Here is a 27,230-nt window from a genome sequence, read left to right as displayed (position 1 = left end):
ATCACCCATGATTATACCAAGGGTTGCTTCCACTTCCAGTTTGAAACAGGCCCACAGAAGGATTTTTCCAGCTCTGTGGATTTCTGTTGGGAAGGAGATATCTGGGTGACACAGGCCAGGAATAAATGAACCCTCTTTCCCGTAAATTCTGCAGTTACTTCTGTAACAAGCCTGGAATGAGTTAGTTATCTTGTGTCATCCTTGTTCTAAGAAACTGTTCTGGGACACCAGTGCTAAGAACAGAGAGACACAAAGGTGTCCTGCCACCACCTCCTCCAGATTCCCTTCTAGGTGAGAGCACTGAGCCCATGGGGCCCCAAATGTGACTGTGCACACACAAGGAAACAGTGCTCAGCCCAGCAACTACAGCTCTGCATCACAGGTCTGCAGTAAAGATTATTGTTAATGGGTTTGCTGTTTTCTCACTGCTACCAGAGTTAAATGTTTTAGAAAAAACACCTTCGGCAAACCATTAAAATTTTAGTCATTTTTATCTTAGCAACACAACTTGTAGAACACTTGAGGGAAAGCAGAGCTCAGCAGATGGCTCAGAGTAAAGCTACATAGAGACTTTTAAGCTTGCTCTTAATGCATTATATAGACAATTGTAACTTCAGAAAAGGGCTGGGTGAGAGGCACTGAGGAATTACTGCCTTATGTAAAAGCCTGAAGAATTTCTGTACAGCCACCTTTATACTCTCCTCCACGGCATAACTCTGAAGGGTATTTTTTCAATTAGTAGATCATAAAGATTATTCGGACTGATGGGTGCAAACAGCAGGAAAACTGACTGTCAGACATGGCCTTGAAGCATAAACAAGACATGCTTGACCTTTTGCACTTAAAATATTAACTCCCTGGGATCAGTCTTGTTGCATACAATAATATTTTGAAGAGTAGGTTCACTGAAATATAGCACTGGCTAAATTAATGTAATTCCTCCTTGTAATTTGCTCAGTGCCAGATGTAATATAGAGATAAACCAGCAGGGCCAAAAGCTAATCATGCAGTGGAGCATCAGCAGAACACGAATGAAGAGCAGCAAGGAAAGCAACTTCACGAGCAAATAACTCTTAAAATGTATTTTCGGTGAAAGAACTCAGTGAGTGAGAAGCAGTTTGTGCTGCCAGGAGCAGCCACCAAAGCGTTCAGTGCATGAATCCCCTGGGTAACAGCCAGAAGCAGCAGCACTCAGAGCTGGGGTGAGGAATCCAGGGCTCCTGGACACACCACTCCTGATAAAAGCACACTGCCTGAAATTATTTCAGTAGAAATCATGACACCTTTATTTGGACAAGGGGGTGATCAGTTTAGGGTGTTTTTGTTAGATTTTACATTTGGCCTTTAAGTCACAAAATGAATGGAAAAATAATTTAAGGGGAAGGCTGATGAAACACACGACTGAGGTTGAGGGAGAGCTCCCAGCTCAGGATTGCCCACTCTCAACCCTCCACCTGAAAGCCCAGTAACACTATTTATATAAAATGCTATTTATATAGAAACTTTCATTCATAAATTAATTAATGAAAAATGCCATGGAGTTATAATTGCTCCAATATCTAAACCATGAGTTTCTTTTGAGACTCATGATGATCACCAGACTAAACTCTTTTCACTAAACTCTTTCTTGCACTAGATTTTGTGTTGGATTCAGAGGGATACCATGCACAGAATTTTGTCATTAGCCTGCCTCAGTTGCTGAGTGGTTACAGAGAAGCCATTTGGTCAATTTGTCTTGACAGCCCAAATTACACAGTGCTGCTATCCATAAATATCCCTTTAGGATAATTAATGACCATCTAATGAATCTCAGATCTGTGTTAGCATCTGTCAGATGGATTTTACAGGAGGTGCAGAAGGGAAACATAAAAACAAAATAGAGTGGGTATGAACTAAGAAATTTCAGGATAGCAGGGGCTTGTATTTTAGAGCCTATTTTTAACATGTACAGATACTTGTAGTGTTGCTAGAAGTTAATGGTTCATAATCTCTGTTATCAGAGATGGCAAAGAATTTGTTTCTAAGAAACTTAGTCCTCTGAGGAAGATGATCCAAGGGATATAACAACAATTCTGTACCATATATAGATTAGAATTCTATATTAGAATTCTATGTTAGAATTCTAATCCCCCCAAATTAGCAAACTTGAAAAAAATTCAGCCAGGACAGAACATAAGAACAATCCTACTGCCACAGCATAACTATCATCACAGTTAGTATGATTTTGAAAGGAATTACTGGAAAGCCTGTAAATGCAATATTTGTCAATATTTGTTCAATGTTCACTGTGCTGGTGTGGGTAAAATCATGCCGCTGACATGTGGGGATCATACCTTTATAAACAGAGATCTCGAGCTTGTGTTCACTGTGACAAGTTCTTTGTAACACTCACACTTACAGTGAGCTTTCCTGATTATCTTTTCATATATTTAAGGAGTAAGAAAGCTGCTTAAAAATAAGTTGAGCTCACATGTTTGAAATGGCTTCAAACCAACCAAAGTCCAAGTAAATGAAACACTATTACATTTTCTTTGTGAGAGTCTCTAAATCCAAGCAATGAGGAGGAATTTTATCAACTGTTCACCTTTTGGCCAGAGGAAATGCATCTCACCCCCCGGGATAAGTACTTTTTCACTCCTTAGTGACTGGATATTAAGGAATGTACAGAGCTTTAGGCAACCAAGGTTATCACCTTTTCCATCTGTGACTCATGAGTGCCCAAAACAGAACATCCCTGAGGAATGACTGCTCAGGGAGATGGAGGGCTTTAGCTTCAGGAAGAGTTTTAATGCAAGCCAGAAAAGTCCTCTCCATATTTCAGAGTGAAATGTGTCCCACAGGGCACACGATAATAAAAAATATTAAGTCACCCATTATCCCAAAATTCCCACTAAAACACATCCGTGGGGGGTTTTGTTGTTTCAGTGGGCTCACTCTACCTCATCTGCTCATCTTGCTTAATCCATGTAGAATCAGTTCTGCAGAAAATTGTCTTGTTTAGACTTGGTAAATTCCAGTACTCTCAATATCCATGTTCAGTCTGCATTGTTTAAACGAGCAAATCCATTTAGAAATTGCTTTAAAATGGCAAAAGGAAATGCTGGGGTCTTAAAGACAGACCCTAATTTCCCTTTAGATATGAAAACCAAATCAATTAAACTGCTTAAGGGACTTTTATTTCCAACATATTCTCTTCCATCCCTCATTTCTGAGGATGCAAATTAGCCTTATCACAGGGAGGAGCCTTGGACCAGCTTCCTAGATTTTCTTGAAAGGCAGAATTAGGCTTGCAGGGAACTGACATTAAAACTCATTAATTTCTGGTGTGTTCCTTTGCCAAGGCCATTTCCTTGCAGCAGGCCAGGTAAGGAGCTTTTGGCACATTCCAGTGGCAGTTGGCAAAGCATGAGATGGACATTTGGGCTGAAGTTCAGTTCTCACTTCAATACCCTCACTGAGATTTCAGTCAATAAAGTAAAAAGTGTCACTGGAAATATGACAGTTTTAAATGAATTGGATACCATGACATCAGCTAAGACTCTCAATTCTTTTAACTCCAAACTCCACACAACCAGAGGATCAAAAGCCCCTCCCTTCCCATCCTAGTGCTATTCCCAAATTTCAACAGAAATGTACCTATTCCATAACAGGGTTTGCAAGGATCTTTTGTCCCCATTATATTCATTCTGGAATACCTAAGGACAGACCATTCCCAATTATTTTAGCAAACTACTTCTTCCCAGCTTAAATTTGTTTACAGCCATTTGGCAATAGATTCTTTTCATGGCTTTTCAGTTCCCTCTCATATACCCACACCTTTCCCTTTACTTGCTTCTTGCATTTGCAGTCAAAAATCTTCTCACACCTCAGTTTGCATGTTTTGAAGCTGAGACACAAAATTCCCTTTGCTTTCTGTCATTAAAAATATCTGTGGGGAAGCTGGATGGTCTGAACAGCCTTTCTTTACACCTGTCCCCGTTTCACTCTAGAAGTGCAAACTGTTCCTGCATTTAAAAAACTCTGCAGCGAGTGAAAGCAGAAAAACATGATGAAACTCAAGAACAAAGTATTTCTAACAATAAATCTGCTGTGCCATGAGAACAACCACAACTGAAAGCTCTTAAGTCTTTGATAACTGCATTTACAAAAAAAAATTTTCTCTGATTTCCCAGACTTTCTGTTGCATCCTGCAGCTACTATTTCCATCACCTGCACAGAATTCGTTCCTATAATAATTAAAACAAAGCCCTTTCTAGGAATATGTTCTTAAAACCTGTCAAATTACAAAATTCCTCAAATATCAGCAGGTCCTGGTGACATGCAAGGATTGGTGATGTTGTTTAGGACCCTGTTTGTGGATTAACTCCATGGCTTGGGAGGCTTGGGAGCTTATTTTAACTTGTCTCAACTGATTATTGTTACTCACCCAGTGCCCACAGCTTCACTGTCCCTACTGTGAAATGGTTACAGAAATGCAGAGACCAAACACTGCTTATGATCAAGTGGTTGACCATAAGCACTGAAAATACATCACATAAAGTCTTCATCATAGAATTACTTGTTTTACTTAAAACATTTATTATCTGTTGTTTAAAGGTGCACGATTATGTTGAAACTGCATTATAATAGTTTCAAATGTTATCTGGTATATATTCAACTTACTCTGAACACTGCTTACATTGAATTTTGGGTTTCATCTGAAATATTTGTGCATCAAAGAGTCATAGCTTCCTCAGGATTATCCTGATACAGGGTACAGAATAAAGATGCAGACTTCTAGTGCTCATGAACACAAATGCTCCCATTGTAGTTGTGAGGAACTAGAAATTCCAGATATAACTATGAAGAGGAAAAAGGCAGAAAAAGAACAAACTTTAGGTTTCTTGTCTCGGATGCTTAAGTTACTTAAGCCTTAAATGTTTCCTTGATCAATACTTTGAGTTGCTTTTTTACTATGAAAAACATTAAAATATGTAATAATAGTGATAATTGTTCATGGTTACCTACTCCAAGATCATAGAGGCACCTTGGAGGTGCCCTGGCCACAGCTCTGGGAGCTTAAAACTCAGATAAGTCAGATCAGCTATAAAAAGAGATGTTCCTCCAGGATATCTTAAGAGGAGTCTGCCCCTTGTTTAAACAGCTACATTTCAAATATATGATGCAGCATTCCCAGAAAATACTGCAGTGCATCTACTGATGGTTCCCCCAGGGCCCTGTCACACTGACACTGTGGGCTGTTACCTCCAGGGGTTATGTTATATCCCCTCAGCCACTGGCATTTGGGATCAGGCACAGTGAAAAATTCTCATGGAATGTTATCCAGGCCCAGAGGCAGCTGGAGTTTGATTTCCTACTGACACAGTAACTGGGGGGCCTGAAAGTGCACAGGAGAAGGTGCCACTGAACTCCAGTGGCTTACTCTTGCACTGTAATTCCCCTGCTTACCCTGACCCAGGCTCTTTAGCTCTTAATAAAGGAAGAAGTTTCTGTTTATTTTTAATAAACAAAGACCTTTTGGTTTTTCATTCTAAGTCACTGTTCAAGAATTAAACTAAGTGAATGACTGAGACAATCAGTAATATAGAATATATTGCTATTATATAAAACTATTTAGTTAGTGTTAATAATTCACTGACAAAGCATGAAAAATAAAAGTTAAAATACAATTAATAAATGCACTGTATCAAAAATAAACAGAAAAACATCCTGTCTCATGACATAGGTCATTATAAGAGCTGTTCTGCCAGAAGTTATACACATCCTCATGGCAGTTATACATCACCAAAGAATATATATATTCTAAGAAAACACATCTCAGAGGAAACAGGCACAGATTTCCAAGCTGCTGTCCTACCAACGCAGCTGGGAGCAGCCAGAGATGGTGCTGAGTTCAGCATCATCAGCTGAACCACCCACGTGGTCATCAAACACAGAGTTTATTTTCTTTGGATCCTCCTTTCAGAGATTTATAGCATAATTTGTGTCAATTCAGCTTTTATATTAGGTAACGACAGGATATGAACATCCTTGGTGGTGTTTTCATGGTGGTTAAACCTGCCAAGCACATTTATCTGCCACATTTAGTGATTGTTTGCCATTACCAAAATAAGGCAGTAGGTCATCAGTAAAATGGAAACAGTGCAACGGAGCAATTTTTTGTAAAGTCATAATCTATAACAAATGAACAAAGGAAACCAAAGACATCTATTTCACAAGGAATTCTTCATTCCCCAGATTTGCCTTTTTTTTTCAACTAGCTATTGTTTGCATCTTAAAAAATTCTGTAAGCAGAACCTTCTTATTGCCCCAGAGAGTAGGTTATAATTCAGGAATGACAGCTGGTTAAATAAGCTCTTTTGGGTTTCCTTAGCAACAAACCAATCCTAACACTTGCTGCAATGAGACCTGACAAATTTATAAAGTTATTTTCCCCCCCTGCAACATTCTAAGTCAAGAAGGTCAGCTTGAAGAGCTGTTGTAATTTTTTTTAAGCAACATTCTCCTCTTTGCAGTCACATTTACACACAGTAAGATGTTAACAGACATCAGCCCTCCTTGCCTTACCTTGCCCCTTAAAAACTCCACAGCATAGTCTATAATGACAATGGGGGTAGTAAAACAAGAAACAAGGCCAGAAAAAATGTAGACAGCAGCACATTTCATGGTCAGGAACCCCTTCCTCCTGAAGACTGCTTGTAAGATACACCAAACCTCAAGATAATAGAATTTTAAAAAACAATGGATTAAAGTGGGTTCGCCATAAGTACTGTAATCAAGGGTTTGTTTGAGGGCTGAAAAAAAAGACCCATGGTGTTCACAAGATGCAGTGTAATTAGTTCCTGTGGCCCATTATTATGTTATGGTAACATAATCCTTTCCAAAAGCATTTGCTTTCTTGTCTAAAAGGATTTTCCTGTGACTGCTGTAGTGGACTTGAAGCCTCAGCTACTTTTTACATGTGCAATAACTTCACAGAACTGAATCTCTCAGATATTTTATAAGTGTTGTTGTATTTTTTTTTTAAAAAAGTCTAGCAAGGATTTTTGGTTTTCTACTTAAGTCATTCAGGCTTCATGCTTTTGCAGTTTCAGTTGCAAAACATATATATATGTATATACATGTGTGTGTTTATACATATAATATATATAATTACATATTTTATATAAATATATATAAATACACATATTACTTATACAAAATATATATATATATATAATGAACACACACTACACAAATATATATACGGCTCATTCCCACAGCAGTTACTGAGGTTGCACTTTTATGAGTGGCCAAAATGTTCTACCTGTGAGCTGCGGCCTCAGATCTCCCCCCTTTCTCCATCTCTCACACTTCTCCTTGTGTTCCTGGTGCCCATCTGATTATGCTGAGGCAGCTAAATCAGGAGAAATCTGGCCCAGAAAAAACCACACACAAAAATATACCAAAAAAAACCAAACAAACAAAAAGCACACCTCCAACAACACACCCAAATAAAACAAAAGCCAAACAAGAACATCCAAAAAACACACACACACAAACTTTTTGCCTATTTAGCTCCAGGCTGGGGATCCTGGCTTGGAGGAAGCAGTGCAAGGAGCAAGTGGGAATGAGCAGCAGAGCAGGGGATGCTTCCCTTCATAAAGTCACAGAATGGGCTGGGCTGGAAGGGACTCACAGGATCATCAGTCCAACTCCTGGCCCTGCACAGAGTCACCCCCTGTGCCCCAGAGGATCATCCAAACCCTCCTGGAGCTCTGGCAGCCTTGGGGCTGTGCCCACTGCCCTGGGGAGCCTGGGCAGTGCCCAACCAGCCTCTGGGGGAAGAACCTTTGGCTGAGATCCAACCTGAGCCTGCCCTGACACAGCTCCAGCCATTCCCTGGCTGCTGTCCCTGGTCCCCCCAGAGCAGAGCTCAGTCCCTGCCCCTCCTCTGCCCCTGCCCAGGAATTGGAACTGCACTGAGGTCTCCCCTCAGTCTCCTCTGCTCCAGCTGAACAGAGGTGACACAGAATTGGCTCATGTTGACACCACAGCTTTACACACCCTGAGCTTTCCAGCTGCCCCTTTCCCAGCTGAAACAGCAGCATTATTATCACACTGAAGGGACTCATATGGAACACTATCATTCTAATATCAGGAATGACATCCCTGATGGTTCTGGATCCTTCCAGTGCTGTCCATCACTGCAGGCACCTCTTGGCCCCTCTGGTACCGAGGTCTCCACACCAGCTGATGAAAAGCAGCTCCTTCATTCTGGTCTAGTTCACAAGTTTGCAAGTGAAAAGAAAGAGCCCTAAAAGCTGTGTCAGAGGTGCAGAGGTCACACTGCAGGGCTGGTTTGGGACACACCTCCCCGCACTGGAATGCAAGAGTCTGTTCACCTCTTCTCCTCAAAGGTGAAGCTTCACTTTAAGGTGACAGAAAGGATTTAGTCCACCATCATTCACATCAATACATGCTGATCAACTGCAAGGCATTATTGCTACTGCAATTTTTTATAAGTAATCCTTTAAATCTTTGGAGGAATGATTTCCCAGCCACAAACACACGTGGGCAGTGGATGCCTGTCCAACTGTTACTTCTTATAATACTTGCTTAATTCCTCTAATTAAAAAAAAAATATCATAAAGCTCTATAGCCTTAGACATTAAGGTCTTTTTGAAAGAGAAACTGCAAAATAAAATTCATGCTTGTAGTGTTTATAATACATTAGTTTCAGTACAGGAATACCTCTACAACAGCACTCTGAAAGCACAATTAAATTGCTGATACTGTTAAAGAGAAGGGGGAAATAAACAAACAAAAAAGCCAAAACCCCCAAACAAACAACAAAAAAATCCAACAAAAATAAAGAGACAAACAAACAAACAAAACCAACCCAATCACAAAACACTTGGAAACTAAGGAAAAAGACAAAGGTGAAGTGCTTGTATGACCTTAATTCACCTCCATTTTATCCTTAAGAGAGAATACCAGGAATCTTATCTGCAGCCTTCACTGTTGGTAACAGCAATAGCTGTTTGCAGTGGCAGCTCTCCAAGGAGAGGTACTATGCATAGAAAAGCACATGGGAAACCAAGTATCAAGATCAAAAACTGCTAATACAAAAAGTTATTATAAAAAAAACCCAAACAACTATCTGAATTATTTGTAATTCTCTTCTTGGCCACAACAATCTGTAGGTGCAGCTGTGAAGGTGCCAAAAAGCTATTTAAATTGAAAGTCTGGCATGTGTCCTTTATTACCCTATTAAATTTTTTAAGTGTGATCTTAAGGGCCAAAAATGATGGGAGGAACATTACCTGCTTTTGGAGAAAAAGAGATCATTATTTTTACCCATCGTATGTGTGAAGAATAAGTGCCCTGACACTAATATATCAATATTTGGAACTAAACACTAAAATGCCAGGCCTTGAATACCATCATTTGTACCCATTTGTCTTGACACTTAAAAGTCACCTTAACAAGAGCTCAGTTTGCTGTTTACCCCACCAAGCAGTTCTGCAAAGCTGAGCTGAGGCTCAGGAAAGGCAGTAAATTAAATCCAAGGGAGAGAAATGCAGGTGCTCGGGTAACACCAGGAAGAAACAGTTCCCACTGTGCCCAGTTCTCCTTCAGCTCAGTGGCAGATTTCCCACGTGCTGGGCCTGGGCCCAGAATCAGGAGGCAGAGAAGCTTCTCTTCTTTTGTGTCTTGGCAAAAGGATTGAAAATTTTCCACCTTGAAATTCCTGTGGGCTTTTCTGAATGGAAACTCTTCTGCTGTGGTAACAGTAAGTGCTCTTCATTAGCCTGATTAAGTCAGTCAAAATCTGTGGAAAGATTTTAAATAAATTCGCTGGGCTTTGGGTCAGCAAAATGTAAATGAAATAAAGATGCAACTCATAGCAAGTAATCTTGCAAAGAGTGACTTTACTCTCACTGAGGTCAAGGAGAGTTGAGGACATCAAGTCCTTGATCTCTGACTTGGGTCCAACAACTTTTAATAGACTATCAGGTATGTTTGAAAGCTTCAGTGTATTTAGTAGAGGCTGGGGTGAAATCTTTTTCATATGCTATAAAATAAAATAATTCTAATTCCTGTATGCTGGGACTTTTTCTGAAGTAGCTGGGAGCCCTACTCAGGATCTTCAGAACAGACTTATGTTTTCAAATATCATTTTCTGATGGGGAAATGGAAATTTTCTAGTCTGAATTTAAAGCCATTGTCCTCATTAATATAAAAATTAGAAAAAAGGGATATAAACATAAAAACACTTATGGATATTTGAGTTTCATAACCCAGTACTATGACTTCGCTTTCTTACCTTTCCCTTGCCAAAAAACCATTTCCATCTCCTGGACTAGGGACAATAGCAGCAAAACCTATTATTTGTATGAAAATCATGAGGGGCACTCTGAGGGAAAGTTAAGATTGAACCAAGGCAGGGCCTCCAAGTTGGTCTGCAGGAGGCACAGCACCCACAGCACAGCAGGGTTTATCAGCTTGGTTTAGCCTGGCAGGACACAAGTAAGGGGCAGAATGTGTGCCTGCAGTCTGCTGAGAAGACATATGCTAAATATCCCAGGCTTCAGGAAATATCCTACATCATAATAGCTCTGCAGTTCTCAATTTGTCTGCCTCCAGACAAATGTTTTTCAGGTGGTTTTTTTAAGGAAGCATTCCCTTGTTCAGAATTCAATTTAAAATGCTCCTGAAATGCTTAAACAAGGCAGCCAACAAAACAGGTCTAACATTTAAGGTCATGGTGTTATGGCTCTGTCTCACTCTTGCCTGTAGCCAGCGAGCTGGGAAAACAGGAGCTTCCTTCAGCCCACTGGAGCTGAAGGATGGCAGGAGTGGAGGCAGGGTCGGTGTGTGGGCAAAGAGGTGCTGCCAGGACAGACCCTGGAGCAGCAGGGACAGCCCAGAGGGAGCAGAACCCAGGACAGAACCTGGAGCAGAACCCAGGACAGACCATGGAGCAGAACCCAGGACAGACTCTGGAGCAGAACCCAGGACAGACCCTGGAGCAGAACCCAGGACAGACCCTGGAGCAGCAGGGACAGCCCAGGGGGAGCAGTTGTGCTCAGCCCCTCTGGGCTGCAGGGCACTCCCTGCACAGCCCTGGGCTCGAGGCAGGGCAGTGCCCAGCACCAGGGCACGGAGCCTGCTCGTGTGCATTCCCTGTTCCCACCCACTTCCTGCAACACACAACACAGGAAAACACAAAGACACCCTGCTCTATCCAGGCTTGCTATCTACAGAATCACAGAACACTCTGAGCTGGAAGGGACCCATGAGGATCATCAAAGTCCAGCTGTGCAGGCCAAGCTCCCATCCAAGGAGCCTGTCTGCATTCCCAGCAGGGCAGAGAGCACAGAGCAGAGTGAGGAGGGAATGAATAGTTTCCCCTGGCACCCTCTTGGTGTCACAGACAGGACTAAAAACCCGGGTACACCTGAGCTGGCTCCTCATGGAAACCCCACAGATCCGTCTGTTTGCACCCCTCCTCGTTGGCAGGATTGTGATGGACCATCTGCTGGGTCTGCCAAGCCTCAGAATGACCCACATGAGTCAGGATTATTCACCACAACTCTGCCCCTCAGCACGAAATCCTGCTGCCCTGCCAGCACTGTCTGCAGCCCAGCTCTGTCACAGCACTAGGGATTGGGGGTGTGGAGGATAGCCCTCAGTGACACTGCAGTGCAGACAGCCCTCAGTGACACTGCAGTGCAGACAGCCCTCAGTGACACTGCACCTCAGACAGACCACAGTGACACTGCACTGCAGAGAGCCCTCAGTGACACTGCACTGCAGAGAGCCCTCAGTGACACTGCACTGCAGACAGACCACAGTGACACTGCACTGCAGACAGCCCTCAGTGACACTGCATTTCAGCCAGCCCTCAGTGACACTGCACCTCAGACAGACCACAGTGACACTGCATTTCAGACAGCCCTCAGTGACACTGCACCTCAGCCCTCAGTGACACTGCACCTCAGCCCTCAGTGACACTGCACCTCAGCCCTCAGTGACACTGCACCTCAGCCCTCAGTGACACTGCACTGCAGGCTCCAGCAAAGGTTCATTACCAAACAGCAACACCACTTCCCCCACGCCATTTTCCAACTTGGCTCTTCCAGGCAGGTGAGAGCAGGAATGAGCCGTGGCTGCATTGTACTGGTGGTGCCTGTGCGCCTCGGGGATTATCCATATGGATTTGGAGATGTGCTTTTAGGGATTATGCTCTCGTTGTCTCACATGGCAGGGCAAGCAAAGATGTGGGCTGAGGAACAAAACACCGTATGATCCTTTTCTTCTCACTTTACCTGCCCTTGTTACTTTGAAAATAATGTACTGTGGCTTTTTTTTTCACAGGAGTCTAATGAAAAATTCCTTTTTTCTTTCAGCTATGATGAATGTGTGGGACCAGGAGCAACACAAATATATATTCCCACAGATGATCCCCCCCCATATTCTCTCATGGACCCTTGTCAAAGAAATGAAATACCTATAAATATCTATATTAGCCAGGAAGAGGAGGCAGCATCTGGGACTACAGGACAGGCTGCAAATTCTGCAGTCAGGCTGCAGGACTTGCAGCAGCCCATTCCATCCATCTCTGTCATCTCTCACCCTGGAGGCTACGCCCCTGTTCAAGACAGTGGGGTGTGAACAGAATATCCCCATCCCACATGTTCCAACAGAAGTACAGAGCAGTTCTTCCACTATCAGGCCCCAAATCATGTGAACAGAAGTGGCTCTTTCCTTCAATTCTTCTGAAGATCTCAGACCAACAAAAACACTTCAATGGAAGAATAAAACCTCTGGAAGTTTTACCTATTTTATATCTTTAAACAGGGATGCAACGGGATTTTGTTTTTTACAGTGACTTTTTAAAGTTTACCTAAACTTTCCTCTTTGTGCTTCAAAGTGTTCCATGACCTCACACAGCATAAAAGAGCAGCAGTGACAAGCAGTACACCTGACCTTCCTGAAGCATTTCAAAACACACTGAAATCAGACACTCCTAATGCAGATATGTTACCCAGTCAAGTCTACTTGTTGATTTTAGGATACTTTGCATGTTTCAGAGCAGAAGGAAAAAGAAGAGCATTTTATTGTCATTAAAGGTATCACAAGTACATTTCATTCCGTTTCTTGGCAACAAAGCATTTTTAAATAATTTTTTGGTCTAAGTATGTATTTCAGTGTAGAGAGACAAGGCACTGCCTAAAACAGACGGTGAACAGTACCATAGAGAAGCAAAAGAAAAAGGGAGTGCAATGTTTGGATAGCCACAATTTTCCTTTGGTGCCAGACTTTCCAGACCATTGCAAAGCCTGCTGTAAGTCTTCCTCAAAGAAACCATCAGCAAGTGATGGAGAAGTGGCAGTGGATGCTCAAACACCAGTTGGCTTTACCTACAGAAGTGCAGGCCTGGGAGCTTCATGGCCTTCATGGGGACTTGCCGTAGCCAAGAGAAGGGCACAGGAATCCCAGAGGATGCTTTATGCCAATTCCCACCCAGGATGCATTTTCAGGCATGACCTGGGCTCTTCTTTTAATAAGGGGTTGCAGTTTTGCTGCAGTGGCCTCTAGGAACTGGTGAGTGTGATGTAAATAGTGGATGCTGGGCTGGGCACAGGAGCAGAGAACTCACTGTGAGCACAAACCTCGGAGCCATTCCCAGCTCTGAGAAAAGAAACTAGGAAGGACAAAGCCAGTGAGCAGCAGCAGGACATTTCCATGCTGCTGCCAGGGCAGTGGGTGCAGGGACCTGGAGCTGCAGGGCACAGGGACAGCAGGGGGTGACCAGGAATGGCCAGGGCACTCCAGCCCCCTTGTCCCCATGGATGCCATCGCTGGGACACGTCTGCTCTGACACTGAGCCCCCCTGGCTGGGGGGACACAGAGTGACACAGAGGCGCTCCCCAGGCAGGGCGTGTGGCCCTGGGGTGGGCAGGGCAGTGGGCACACCCTGACAGCCGGTCCCTTGGTCACCTCTTGCTCCTTTTCCCCATGCAGATGATGCCAAGCCCCAGGACCCTGCAGCACCCTGCTGTGCCCAGCTCCCCTGGTGCTGGGAACACCCCTAAAGGACAACACACCCCAGAGATCCTGCTGTTCACCTGAGGTGCACGTGTGCCAGAGGAAGAGCCGCTTTCCTCTCTTCCTTTTCATGGCCCAGCAAAACAAGTTGCAAGACTGGGACTAGAGGACAGCCCTGAGATCAAAGGGTGAGCAATGAGCACAGTTCCACCTGACTGCCTTAAAATAGTTTGGATCCTACTGTTCACTTCTGCCTGGAATAGTCCCACTCCTCATCTGGAAGCTGCTGTGAGTCTGGCTGAGGACAGACACAACCCACACAGAGAGCAAGGGGAACTCAGCCCTGTGCTTTCCTTGGGGGAGCACCCTTGGGAAACTTCTTGGCTGTGTTGTTTTGGAACTGGTAACTGCAAGAAAACCAATCCCTCTTGTGTTTGCACTAAACATTTTTAAATCATTTTTAAGTTCTCTGTCTAATGGAAAACCCCTGGGTATCTACATCTTCAGTGAGCACCACTCAGCAGAGTTATCAGAGGCACATTTCCACTAAATCTTAGGGGTATTTTCACTGAAATTAAAAAAAAAAGGTTTTTTTACACTTGCAGAAAGGACTTCATTTCCTATTTCCACCAAAGGATACATAAAACTGAGTATAGCAAATCTATAATTGTATTCAAAAGGAACCATCATCCAAATTATTAAAATTGCACTTAGATTTTCTGTAAATACGGAATGATTTTCAACTGTAATCATCATTCAACACTCCAAGGATTGACACAGTTATAATTAATACTTAGATGGGAAGTAATTATATGCTTCTTTCTGCTATATAAATTATACCATTACTGAGTCATATGCACACGATGAGGTGAGGTGAGGTAAGTATGCATTTTTTGTTAAGTAGATGACAGTAAATATGTATTTTGCTAAAATAACAGAATTCTTTTGCAGTTCAGTAAGATTTTCAATATTCTCAGTGTACTCTACCCAAAAGAACAAAAATACACCATTTTGCATTGCAAAACTGCTGGCAGGCATTGGCACAATGTAGGCTATATTTCATATTTTTATTTTTTAGCAGAGAGAACAATTCCTCTATACAAAGTACTATTTAAACAGTTTTGTGGTACACAAAGTATCCTGCAATAAGAGAAACAAACCCCTTCATCACCTATAAGGGACCAGGGATGAAAACCAGCCCAGAAATGCACCAGTCAGTTTTATTGGCAGGAAACTCAGAAGTGAAGGAAGGCACAGAGGTTTGTTTCTGCAGCAGAGGAGCTGCTCTCAGAGCTGTGCCTTCCTGCAGCTCTTGGAAACCTGCCTGGAACACGGAAAGGCCACGGGACCAGCCCAGCTTCCTTCAGGCTCGGGCTGGGGAGGTGCAGGGGGAAATCTCATCCACAGAAATTAGAAGGCAAATGTAATTTCTTTTGTCCTCACAGCGAGCCTCTTATGCAACATGACAAACATGGACATTGCAGACAAGCACAGAGGGCTCTTCACACGTGGCACACAATGTGTCTGTGCATGGTGGGGGACCCTTTGGACCTATTTGGCTTTTAACCTTTTTAACAGGGATTTCCTGCCCTAAGTCTCTATCTGTAGTTCACAAAACAAGGTGATTTTAAGCGGACCTCTGATGAAAATGGGAGATGGACATTTTACTTCATGACAGCAATGCATTAGGAAGGTTATAGAAAACTAATCAAAGTCTTTCATCCTTTGGTAATATTGAAGCATCCCCAGCACTGTGGACTGTCAGCGGCAGCGTTTCTCACACTCTGCTCCCTCTGGTGGTGTGAACCACTGCAGAAAGTCTGGGCATCCTCACAGCACGGATTCACCAAAATAATCAGATCAGTCCCAGCTGCCTGGTCACACGGATATGGAGCCACCCAAATCATACACTGCCATACTGTAGCATTTTCTAAGTTATCACTGAACACAAGGGTTTTTCATTCATTGCAAACAAATATCTTTAAAAAACAAACTGTGAACTAAAGGCAGAGTGATACCTTACCACGATCACCTGCAAGAGTGGCTTAGAATTCTCTGCTCTTGTTAATGTTTTTAACTGAGTGATGTCCAACAAAGCTGTGGGGGGAAAAAAAGTCTTATAAATCCAACCAAATACCTCTGCAAACAGACAGCACTAGAAAAAGAAGTTTTAGCTCTAAAACACTACAAAGAGAAGTTTGCAGCTCTAGAGCTGCTCCAACAGCTTCCAACACTGCTACTGCAACAGTGATGAGATTTGTTGTAATGATGCAATAAGAACATGTTTTAATTTCTTTAAGAATATTTAAGATCTCAGATAAATCTCAGCAAAGTGGGCAGTGTCTCTCCTGATGCTGCTCTTAAGAAATTCCTATTCTGCTGTCAGATTTTATCCTAAACTCTTGGAAAATTCTAATGCCAGTGCTAAAAGCCAGGTTTAACACAGAGCTTTCATTTCTTATATGACTAATAAACTGCTTGGCCATGCTGTTCCTTGCTATGTGATCACAATCCTGTATTTCTGTAGTCACCTCTTTTGGTTCTACTTTTAGTACTGATCTTTACACAGAACTTTTAGTAAAGAACATCCACTCTTGGTATGGTTCCTGTGCTTTTTTATGTTGCCAGTACCACTTTGGGACACCCACCTTTAGTCTCTGGGTAATCAGGCAGTTGAGGAACTGCTGACAAAGCAACATTGTTCTTTAATCACTTCCATTTGGATTTTACATTTGTCAGGAATAAGCAACCATGGGAACACTCAGGTCAGTGTGTGCCCAGCCAAGGTCAGAGCAGGAAGGGAAGAGTCTACAAAGTTGAAAACTGTTAGCCTTGAAATGCTCTCAAGATTTCTAGAAGCATCAGAAACCTTCACAAGTACTTTCATAGATACCTGAGAAAATCACTGAAGTCAGGACACTGGAAAATAGCTACATACCACCAAGGGAAAAGATGAAATGCTGGGAAATAAAAGGTCAATTCTCCCAGAAGTGTTCAAACAGATAATTTTTTAGCACAACAAGGCGAGTAATGGTTTATTCCTGAATGGTAAGCACATCAGACTGATTTAACTGGTCTTTGTACGGTCTGACAAATCATTCCCCACCTTAAACTACGGAAATACTTTCTATATAAAATTATAGCCATAGCCTTCTATGAATTAAAATAATAATCATCATACAAGGGAGTCTGTATCAATTTCTCTGGGTTAGTTTGAAAGGATGTGTCAGAGATGTCCTAATGAAAATACTGAGTGTTGCTGGATTTCAGAGCTTTCAGAGAGAATGGACCTATTAAAATCAGCACACCACATCAGACTAGGAGAAGCAGCAGTATGTAGGAGGACAGGACAGGAATTTGAAGAGAGAGAGAAATAGTCTGGAAAGCACAAGGTGCAATTCAGTGGACACATATGCAAGTCCTGCACTTGAGAAATGTAGGCTCCAATTCACAAATGCACCACACAGTGACCTGTCAGAAGGCAGGAGAATGTCTGAGGATGAGACTCAGGCAAGTGTGGGCTGAATATGAGCCAACAGTGTTACACTACTAGGGAAAAAAGGAAAAATTAACATCAGCAGCCTGGAAATATAAACAGTGCTATTGTTCTTAAACCATTCCAAACAGCTGTCCATTCCCTCCTGCTCTGGTAGGAAACAGAGCCCAGGCTTAGGCTCTACAATCTGATGAACCTGATGCCTGGAGGAAGGAACAAGAAAGTTAAATGGCCTGGTTATTATTTTTCTTGGGTTTGCATGACAAAGAACAGAAAGCTGTTCTTCACTGCCATATAGAAATGAGATTTTAGAACTGAGGGGAAATGGAGAATTAATATTTGATACATCATAGAGGAAGAAAGATTCCACATTACTAGAGATGGAAAGGGCAAGTTTCAGTTCTCCCCTTCCAGCAGAGCTTCCCATGTGCTCTCTTTGTCACTGTCTGACAGTGTCTGATGGTTCTCCATGGTCTGGGAGTTGGCAGCTGTGGTGTTTTCAATCTGTATTAGCAGCTCTCCAAACCCCAGAGGCTCTGCCAATACCCTCTGGAAACAGATTCTCTTCGCCCAGACCACACTGGTGACCCTTGGCTTCCAAGGTCATACTGTTGTCACAGCAAAGACCTTTCAGTGAAAATACTCATCACCAAAAATATATCCAATATATAGAGAGCACCTCCAGCTCCACTGATGTTCTACATGTGAGATGGAAACTGTAGATAGATCAGATACTAAATTCATGTTTTCTGAATTCCCAGCAGCATTTCATGCATTAAAACTTCTCAGCTAACAAAGGACATACTCCTTTCCCTTTTCCTCAGCTCACAGTACTTTGTGCTTGAACACTGCTGACTGAACTCATAAGAATATGAGAAATTTGCAGCTCAGATTTCAGACAGGTCCAGATGTTCTCATTTCCACCAAAGCAAGGAAAAATAACAAGCAAAACATCTTCCATGTCCAGCAGAGGCACAGAGTTAAAGCTTTAGGAACACAGAAAAATCCAGGGTGGTTCATTCATGTTTTGGCTCCAATGCCTTGATCCTCTTATTTGTTCTCCAGCATTCTCTACCAATATTGTTCCAAAACCTTGCTCAGGCTAAATCAGCCCAACTGCAATAAGAGTCAGGTGTGTGGCCTGATGTGATTCACCAGGTATTGGCATTGTGCCTTTTGATCTCCAGGAAACAGCAAGTTTGCAGAACAGCTGGAGGTGGCCATTCCTCTCTGCTGAATTCCTCCTTCTCTCCTCTGGCCAGAGATTTGCCTTGCTGTAGTCTTAAAAAAACTCATAGATTCTGATTCTGTTACACTTCAAATGAACCCAGTACATTTACAATGGAGAGATTTCTTTTTTAAAATTTAAATTCAAATTACAATGAAGCAGCAGAAGAAACCTGTAAAAATTAGGATTTTTTTGTCACAGCTTTGTCATAGCAGGATTTTTTATTTCTGCAAGAAACTGAAATCAGTAATAAACAAAACTATTATAGACAAAAAAAAAAAAAAAAAGAAAAAAAGAGAAAAACTTCTTTGCAAATCCTTTCAAAATCTCACTGAAGAAGGAAGAGCCTGATAGAAGATCTCACAGCTCAGGGAACTGCAACTGGACTTTCAGGTACCCAAGTGCTCTGTCCCCTTGGCAGTGATGGGATTGGTACCTCATTGGTACCACACACACATGCCAGGGAAGTGATTAAGCTTCCCTTTTAGGGAACAGAGTTTTATAACACTAGAATCTTCAAAACACAGAAAATAAATCCCATCCTGGGAGTCTGTAGAAGCAAAGTAATTCAGGGAATAACACTCACAGACAGCTGGATAGAGACACCTCGGTGTTTGCTGTGTGAGGCAGGTACAAGACAACCTCACTTTAACATGGGGGCACCAGGGGCATCTGTCCCCCCTTCCCTCTTGGCTGCACCAGCAATTTTTATACAACAATTGTCCACACAGAAATTCTACAGAAGTATTTCCTAATGACATGTCACTTGGAATGACGATCACCAGCACATGTTTTTGGAAAGTCCTCTTGTCTGGAAAGCCAGAGAGGAAACCAGCTTGTTTGCAACACTCCACATGCACCTTCCAGGGGAAAAGACACAGGACTGGGGAGGCCAAGCAAGGCCAAGATTTCAGTGGATCGGGAGAAGCCACCCACTCTCAGTGGCTAGCAGTGAGACAGATATTCACTTTTAAATCTGTCCTGTCATGAGGACAATCTGTAATAAGATGAGGCATTAAAAAGACATGAAGTCTTTTTAATTCACACCTGCAGCAAGTCAGTGGAGACACCACTAATGGCACTGGTCCACACAAAAATTAAGGTCATGGGAGGCCAGTGCCAGCACTGGTTTAGGAAGTCACACAGGTGCACACCGTCGTAGTAGCCACAGGTGGTGACTCAAAAATTCAGATTCCAAATTCAAGATTAGCAAAATCACCTGGATCACCTGGAAATCACCAGTGATTTCCAGCTGCTGGACCTGACCTCCATTTAAACCCATTCCAGGACATTGTCAGCCACCTCAGCAGACACAAGTCTGTTCCAGCTGTTCCCCAGACCTGGTGTGACTGTTCTGCTGTGACACATCATGACACCTCATGACAAGAGCGAGACCTCACGACACACCCTCACTCCCAGTGACACACCCTCACACTGACAGCCAGACCCTCAGGATTTGAATCGGACTTTAACAACGAAAATAAAAATTCAGTCAGTAGCTGTAGCTGCACAGTTATGATTACACAAGTGATTTGAGAATGTTTGAGCTTGGCTGACCTTGTGTTTTAAGGCAAAGGGAAGACAATTCCAAGAGGAACGGGCTGTCTGGGAGAGAGGCAGGAGCGATACCGGCAGGACTGAGCAGTGCCTGGGGAAAGGCAACTCCAGCAGTGAGAGCTCGGGCCAGCCAATGGACCCGCTGAGCTCAGAACGGACCCAGCTCCAGAGCAGGGCAGAGCAGCCCCTGTGGGCTCACCGGACATATCGAGCAAAGAGGGGCTGATCACTGACTGACAGCAGGTGATGTCAGCTGTAACCAAGGAATGCCGATGCCTTTGTTTGTTAAAACGTACGAGTGGTGTAAAGTTTCGGTGATGGGGAGCCCCCCGTGGGCTCCCTGCTTTGCACAGCTGCAATACAAACAGAAATGCATCGCCTCGGTGTGTGAATCGGCGCTGGGCCGGGAAAGGAGCCCGCGTGCGGCACAGCACCAGGCCGGGACGCGCTCCCATATCGCGACAGAAGCTCACGGGACGGGACACGCCCCCATGACAGGGCACGCCCCATTAGGGACACGCCCCATTAGGGACACGCCCCATTAGGGACACGCCCCATTAAGGACACGCCCCATTAAGGACACGCCCCATTAAGGACACGCCCCCAGTCGCCACTTCCGCCCCGCCCTCCCGCCTTTCGCTTTCTGTTCCCGGGGCTCCGCCCCCGCGCTGACTGACAGCCCGCAACACCAATGGAGAGGCGGCCCTTTGTGGCGCGGCCAATGGCGGGAGGAGTGGGCGGGGCCCGCGCGACACGGCGGCCAATGGCGGGCGGGGGGCGGGGCGCTGCCCGGCCATGGCGGCGCGGGGCCCCGAGGCGGCGGCGTTGCGGGCGCTGTACCTGTCGCGGGTCGCGGCCCGGCCCGGGCCCTGCGCCGACCCCGCCATTGCCGCCCGGGCGCGGCGGCTGCTCCTGGGCCCGGAGGGGCTGCCGGGCCCGGGGCACAGCGGGGCCCTGGACGTGCGCGCCGTGGCCGAGCGGTGCCGGCGGGCGCGGGGCGATCGCGCCCTGCGCGACCTGGTGAAGGCGCTGGAGCTGCTGGAGCTGCTCTGTCTCAACCTGCTGCTGTGCCCCTGGCGCAGGGAGATCCGCTCGCTCAAGGTACGGGACCGGGGGGAGCCGGGGCTGCGGGGCCAAGCCCCGGGCCGGGGAGGGCAGCGAGGGATGGAGCGGGGCCAGGGGCACGTCATGCCCGGGACAGGGCTGGGAGCGGTTTCATGGACACATCCTGCCCGGGACAGGGATGGGAGCTGGAGCAGTGTCATGGACACATCCTGCCCGGGACAGGGATGGGAGCTGGAGCAGTGTCATGGGCACATCCTGCCCGGGACAGGGTGCTGGGAGCTGGAGCAGTGTCATGGGCACATCCTGCCCGGGACAGGGTGCTGGGAGCTGGAGCAGTGTCATGGATACATCCTGCCCGGGACAGGGTGCTGGGAGCTGGAGCAGTGTCATGGGCACATCCTGCCCGGGACAGGGTGCTGGGAGCTGGAGCAGTGTCATGGGCACATCCTGCCCGGGGCAGTGCCCAGTGTGATGTGTGGCTGCTCCCTGGGATGTCCCCGCCGAGGCCGGCCGTGCTGAGCAGCTGCGGGGCTGGGAATAGAGCCGCGGTTGTGGTGAGGCAGCAGAGCAGCTTTGCCTCTCACCACTCTGAGCCCTCACCTCTGTTTGCTGTAAGGAGGGGGTGTTTTCCTCGGTGTTTTGGTGCCAAAGGCCTCTTATCCCAGCTGGGGGTGGGCAGGAACAGCCCCTGGGAAAGAGGAAACGCTGTTGCTTTTCGCAGCAAGGTGGTCACGGTGACCCCACTTCCCCAGCACACCTCGCACGTCTCATGGCCCTCAAGAGACACAATCTTCACACGTGCAAAATCTCAACAGAATCCCCAACACCCGGCACGAAAACTTACTGCCCTTCCTTCAGCAACACGTGCCAGTGAGGAAGAGCCATTTCTTTGCTTCTCCCTGCACGTAGGTCCCCCCTGTGGATTCTCAAACAACTGTAGGTTTCTGTTCTCATTCATCTCCTTAAAAGAGGGCAAAGCATAAGATAACCAGGCCTACAGCTGGTGGGTTCAGCTTCTCCTAACACAAAATCTTAGGTTTCATTAAAATTAAACTTTGAAGACCACTGTGGGTAACTCAAAGTTCAGGCCTGCTGAAGGTGGGGATTGCAAAGCACTGTTGACAAATTTACCCAAGAATGGACTGAGGTTCGGTCCTACATTATACATAACTGTGGCCATTTTGGGGGGCAGTTTTGTTCTCCCCAAAGCTTCTGCTTGTGAGACCAATGCTCAGGTCTCAGCCTTAGGCAGTAGTCCCAAGTCTGGCTGTCCCAAGCTGGGCAGCCTGAAAACAAGGTCTAAGTCTTGACTTTGCATTCCCACCTCTGTTCTGTGCTGACTTGCCAGGGGTTGATCATACTTAGCTTGACAGAGTCTCTCCTATCTCAGTATTTCAGACAAAACCAAAAACCACTTCCACTTTACAAACTGGGCCTCATGTCTAGGGTAGCTCTAAAACCAAGCAAATATTATTTTTGCAGTTGTTATGCAGCAACAGCAGCATTCTATTAATGTTTTGCAGAAAGCTTGTGCAAAGAGAGGTGTTTGGGCAATATTTCTGCTAGGATGGTCTGCCTTCAAAAAGGTGCTTTCAAAAAAATGGCAATTTAATTCAAAGGTAGTAAAGTTACAGCAGGAATCTGAACCGTGGAAAAAGGAGATGTTACAGCCTTGTCACCAATTAGGAAATGCAGTTAACAGTGAGTGCATCTTGTTTGCTTCTTTAGGAAAAGATCAGACCTCAGTGAGTTAGTCTGTGAATCTTTGTTTGTTTGAAAAACTTATGTTCTTCAGTAGAGCACATAAGATTTATTTCTGGTTTTCTCTACTTTGACTAAAATAATTTCTTCACTCTCTTCCTTTTTGAATGCTGATGCTCTTAGCCAGGACCTCAGCAGGTTTCAACTGGCATCACTTCACTGAAACTAATGTGCTGTAGCAAAGCTCTGATGCTTGAGAGGGTGACAAAATAATGCTTTAGAAAAGCCTCACTCACTGTGATTCACAATTCAGGCTTTTAGGAACACGGGTTTTTTTGAAAGCTGTAAGCAATTTCTGAAGTATTTTTGATTTTCAGTCTTTCACATTTTCTTCCACCCCATTCCCTCAGTGTTTTTCTGTTTCATTCTGTTTCAGACATTCACTGGTAACTTTGTCTACTATATCCAGTCAGTGCTCCCAGATGACATTGTCAAAGCAGTCCTGGAGAAAATAGGGTACGTTGCAACAACAGCAACAGAGTTTTCACTTGTCAAAAAGAGAAACAATGAGGAAACAAAGCAGACTGCATTTGAAATATTCCTGGCAAGGATCGAGTGCGAAACCATCCTGGAAATGACAAGTGAAGGAAAAGGTGGCAATTTGGAGGAGCCCCTCCAGCAGAGAACACAAACACAGCAGCACCGAGGAGAGCAGGACAGAGATCACCCACCCCAGAGGGGAGACACGGAAAATCCAGACAAGGAAGAAAGCAGTGAGACATCTTTGTGCCTCGCTCTCCAGCAGAACTGCTCAGCTCCCTGCCCTCTGTCCTTTGAAGCTGCTGGGAATGTGGAAGTCAAGGATAAGTTGGCTCAGGCAGCAGCTGCTCCATCCACCTCCATCGCTCTGGAACTCCCCAGGCAAGGCGTCGGCTCCGCGCGGCTGCCGGGGCCGTGCTCGGACAGCGAGGACTTCCTGGTCAAGTACAGTGACATTGTCATAGGACAAACACCTGTTTTCAGTGAGAATCGTTCTCCAAGGGCTTTTCAGACAGAGCCAAGAGCCAGTGTGAGTGAGGAATGTGCCTTGGCTGCAGAGCCCCGGGGGGCTGAGCTGGGGCCTGTGCCGTTGTCCCCAGGAGCCAGCGGCCCCCCAGCCTTTGCCATGTTTGCTGACAGCCCCTGTGACAGCTCAGCCCATGTGGAGTTCAGAGCTTCACAACTGCCCCAAGAATCCATTGAAGCAGAAATCAAGGATGCCATGAACTGCATAGACCCAGACCCTGCCGATGGACCCGCTGAGCTGAAGTCTCTGCCCTACACGGACTTTGCCTCTGCCCAGACTGTCCCCAGGGAGGAGGAGGTTTGTGATCTGTCCTTAACTTTCACAAAACTACAGATCAAGGACACTCAGGAAGATCTGATGTATCCAGTGGAGGAAACTGGCCAACCTGCAGCAGCAGCATGTGCAAGTGCCAGTGACAGGCACAGAAGAGAATTTAATCACTCCAAAATCAAACACGTATATCTGGCTGATGCTGAGCCATCCTCAGACCTGTGCTGTACTGCTGGGAACACGGAGCATTCCACCACTGGTTCTGATGGCAAGAGACTGTTCATGGATACTGGTAACACACACAGAGCCTCTGAGGGCTTCAGGCACATCAGAGAGCCCCCCAACCTCACCTACATCCCACCACAGAGTATCGATGTTCAGCCTTCACAGCCAAGAAGGAGCAGCACACAGGACAGAAGGACCCTCCTGCAGCCTGAACCTGACCCTCCTGAATCCAGTGAAGTAACTCTGGAGAACTGGAATTCAGAACTGAGTGAAAACCAGGAGCCTTATGTCATTATTGACAGGACCGACCAAGGAATGTTATGCCATCACATTTGAGTCTACCAGTGCTTTATCTCTAATCTGCCTGGGGGTTTTGCCTCTCACTTGTGGCCTTGATCATCTTTTCAAGGAGATGGTTAGTTTTGTCAAAACAGTTTAAAAAAACCCAAAACCACATTACTGCTTTTGGACAGTAAAAAACAGGAGTAGTTTGTTAGCTCATTGCATTCCTTGGAAGCTGTTCTGAGCTCATCTTCCTCCTGCCTTCAGCTGAGAACAAGTTTAGAAAGTTTGACAACGTTCCTCTAGGTTTGAGGAGGGAAACAGCCCTGTGAACACTCTTGGGTTTGGAGAGGCAATAACCTGTATTACGGGTTTTATACCTGCCTTCATTTATAACCAGAATATTTTGTGGTTACTACCACAGTTTTCAAGAGAAGCTTTGAGCATCATAAGTGTTCACTGCCACCAGGAGAGAGATCCAGCTACTGCTGCCATTTCCCTTGCCCCTGCTCCTGCCACTTCAATCTGCACCAGGATTCACAGAATTTTTCTGTAAACCAGTTCATTTTATTCATTTTATTTCATCATAAAATTAAGGAGGAAAAACTGTCATTCTGTGCCATTTTATTGTCAAGGAAATGTCAGCAGAGAAGGTTGCAGTGAGCACCAGAGCCAGGATGAGGGATTCTCTGGAAGCAGCAGTGCTGTGTGCTGAGAGGGAAGGGGAGCAGGAGTGTTGGATCAGCTGTGAGCTGAGTCACACCAGGGAGAGCCTCTGTTAATTCATTTAGAAAATGAATTAAATGTTGTACCTAGTACCTAGCCACTGGTACTGTACTTAAGCAGAGTCTTCAGTGCTTCTTTATACACTTGTTACCCAGAAGGACACTTTAATACTGCATTGAGCAGCTTTTCCAGCAGCACTTCAGTGTTTGCTGGTTTTGGCTGGGGTGGAGTTAATTTTCTTCACAGTGGCTAATATGGGGCTCTGCTTTGGATGCTAAAAGTGCTTTGTTGTTTCATGTATAGTTTAAACAGTAGCTGAAATTAATTTTGTATAAATAGCTTATAATTGATGTTCAGCCCTCAAAAAATTCAAAGAGGAGCACATGGATTACACTAGAAAAAGCTCAGAAGCTAAAATGTAAAGATCTGCTTTTTGAACCACTAATTGCTGAAGTTCTGCCATCCCCTGGTTCCAGCAGTGTGGGAGGAACAGAACTTTGCCCAAGCTCACACCAAGGGCTGCCTTCAGCTTTGGGTGAGGTTGTGAGAAACAGTTATTATGGACAAAAAATGTTCACAGGGCTCTTTCCTGACAAATCACAGTGACATCCTCTGGGCTGTAGGATTCTCTGTACTAAACCATCAAGTGAGATTTTCTGGACTGTACAAAACATGCATCCTGGGCTTCTACAACCCATAATGAAATCAGAATTTAGAACAAACTGCTGATGACTGAACTTCAAATTTATAGAACCATTTCCAAAGAAACAGTTCTTTTGGACTCTTTTACAGAAGAAAAAGGTTTGAAAGTTTAACAGAAGGTTTTAAGAATAATCACTATCCCCCTACAAATAAGCTTCAATAAGAAAGATAATTAATTAGCACACAAAATCTTATTTTTAAGCTAGAATTCTAAAGATTTACAACAGACCCATAGCATGGCATTACTGGGATCACTGGGATCCTTAGTACTAACTCAGTACTAAACCAGGAAATGCTCAGTGCACTCATCATTAATAAGTCGTAGTGATTTGGGAAAAAAAATAGCCCATCAAATGGGACTAACGAGACATGAACTGCAGTTCCTGACTTGGTGCAGTCCCTTCAATGCAAGGTTTTTAGTCATACCACAAAACTGCAAAAGAAAGGCAGTGATCTCCAAGAGCAATACCATCAGATGGTGTTGAAAGGCCACGTCACCCAATATTTGTGTCCTCCAAGTGCCAGACAAATGTCTGCAATCCGTGCTCACTGATGCCTTCCTTGCTCCAGCTAAAGCAACCAAAACCATTAGGGAAAATGTATGTATATTGTACTTCAGGGATCATTCCCCTAAAATTACACAAAAAAAGTAAGGTGAACACAGTCCAAACTGCCTTGAAAGGATTACCTTGAAGAGAACATTCAGAGGGTAAAGCACCAGAGAAGGGCAACTCAATACTTGAGCTGATGAGTCCTGAATGAAACCCCCACTAGTTCACTCTCCAAGTACCTGCAGGTCATAATAAACTCATCACAATCTAAACTCAAAGAACCATCTGTATTTTTCTTTGTAAAAAGAAGTAAAATCAGAGAAT

The 27,230-nt window shown here is 44.6% G+C and overlaps 2 protein-coding genes across 2 annotated transcripts in view; both read left to right on the top strand.

Moving 5' to 3' along the window:
- LOC108505860 (protein BEAN1-like) overlaps nucleotides 1–16,633 on the top strand; it is a 52,703-nt gene extending 36,070 nt beyond the window's left edge. The window contains 3 exon segments of the mRNA XM_017832268.1: nucleotides 12,396–12,602; nucleotides 12,604–13,593; nucleotides 14,014–16,633. Coding sequence (XP_017687757.1) covers nucleotides 12,396–12,602; nucleotides 12,604–12,736 — 340 coding nt within the window. The 3' untranslated portion in view covers nucleotides 12,737–13,593; nucleotides 14,014–16,633.
- Nucleotides 16,634–21,113: 4,480 nt separating this feature from the next.
- LOC108505863 lies at nucleotides 21,114–26,375 on the top strand. Its single transcript, XM_017832270.1, has 2 exons — nucleotides 21,114–21,419; nucleotides 23,521–26,375. Exons 1-2 carry the CDS (start codon nucleotides 21,114–21,116, stop codon nucleotides 24,979–24,981), a joined length of 1,767 nt encoding a protein of 588 aa, XP_017687759.1. The 3' UTR covers nucleotides 24,982–26,375.
- The last annotated feature ends 855 nt before the right edge of the window (nucleotides 26,376–27,230 follow it).

This window comes from Lepidothrix coronata, unplaced genomic scaffold (assembly GCF_001604755.1).
Source record: "Lepidothrix coronata isolate B3197 unplaced genomic scaffold, Lepidothrix_coronata-1.0 Scaffold200, whole genome shotgun sequence".
NCBI lineage: Eukaryota > Metazoa > Chordata > Aves > Passeriformes > Pipridae > Lepidothrix > Lepidothrix coronata.
Note: the sequence above shows the minus strand (reverse complement) of the source record. Positions and strands in the feature narration are given on the sequence as shown.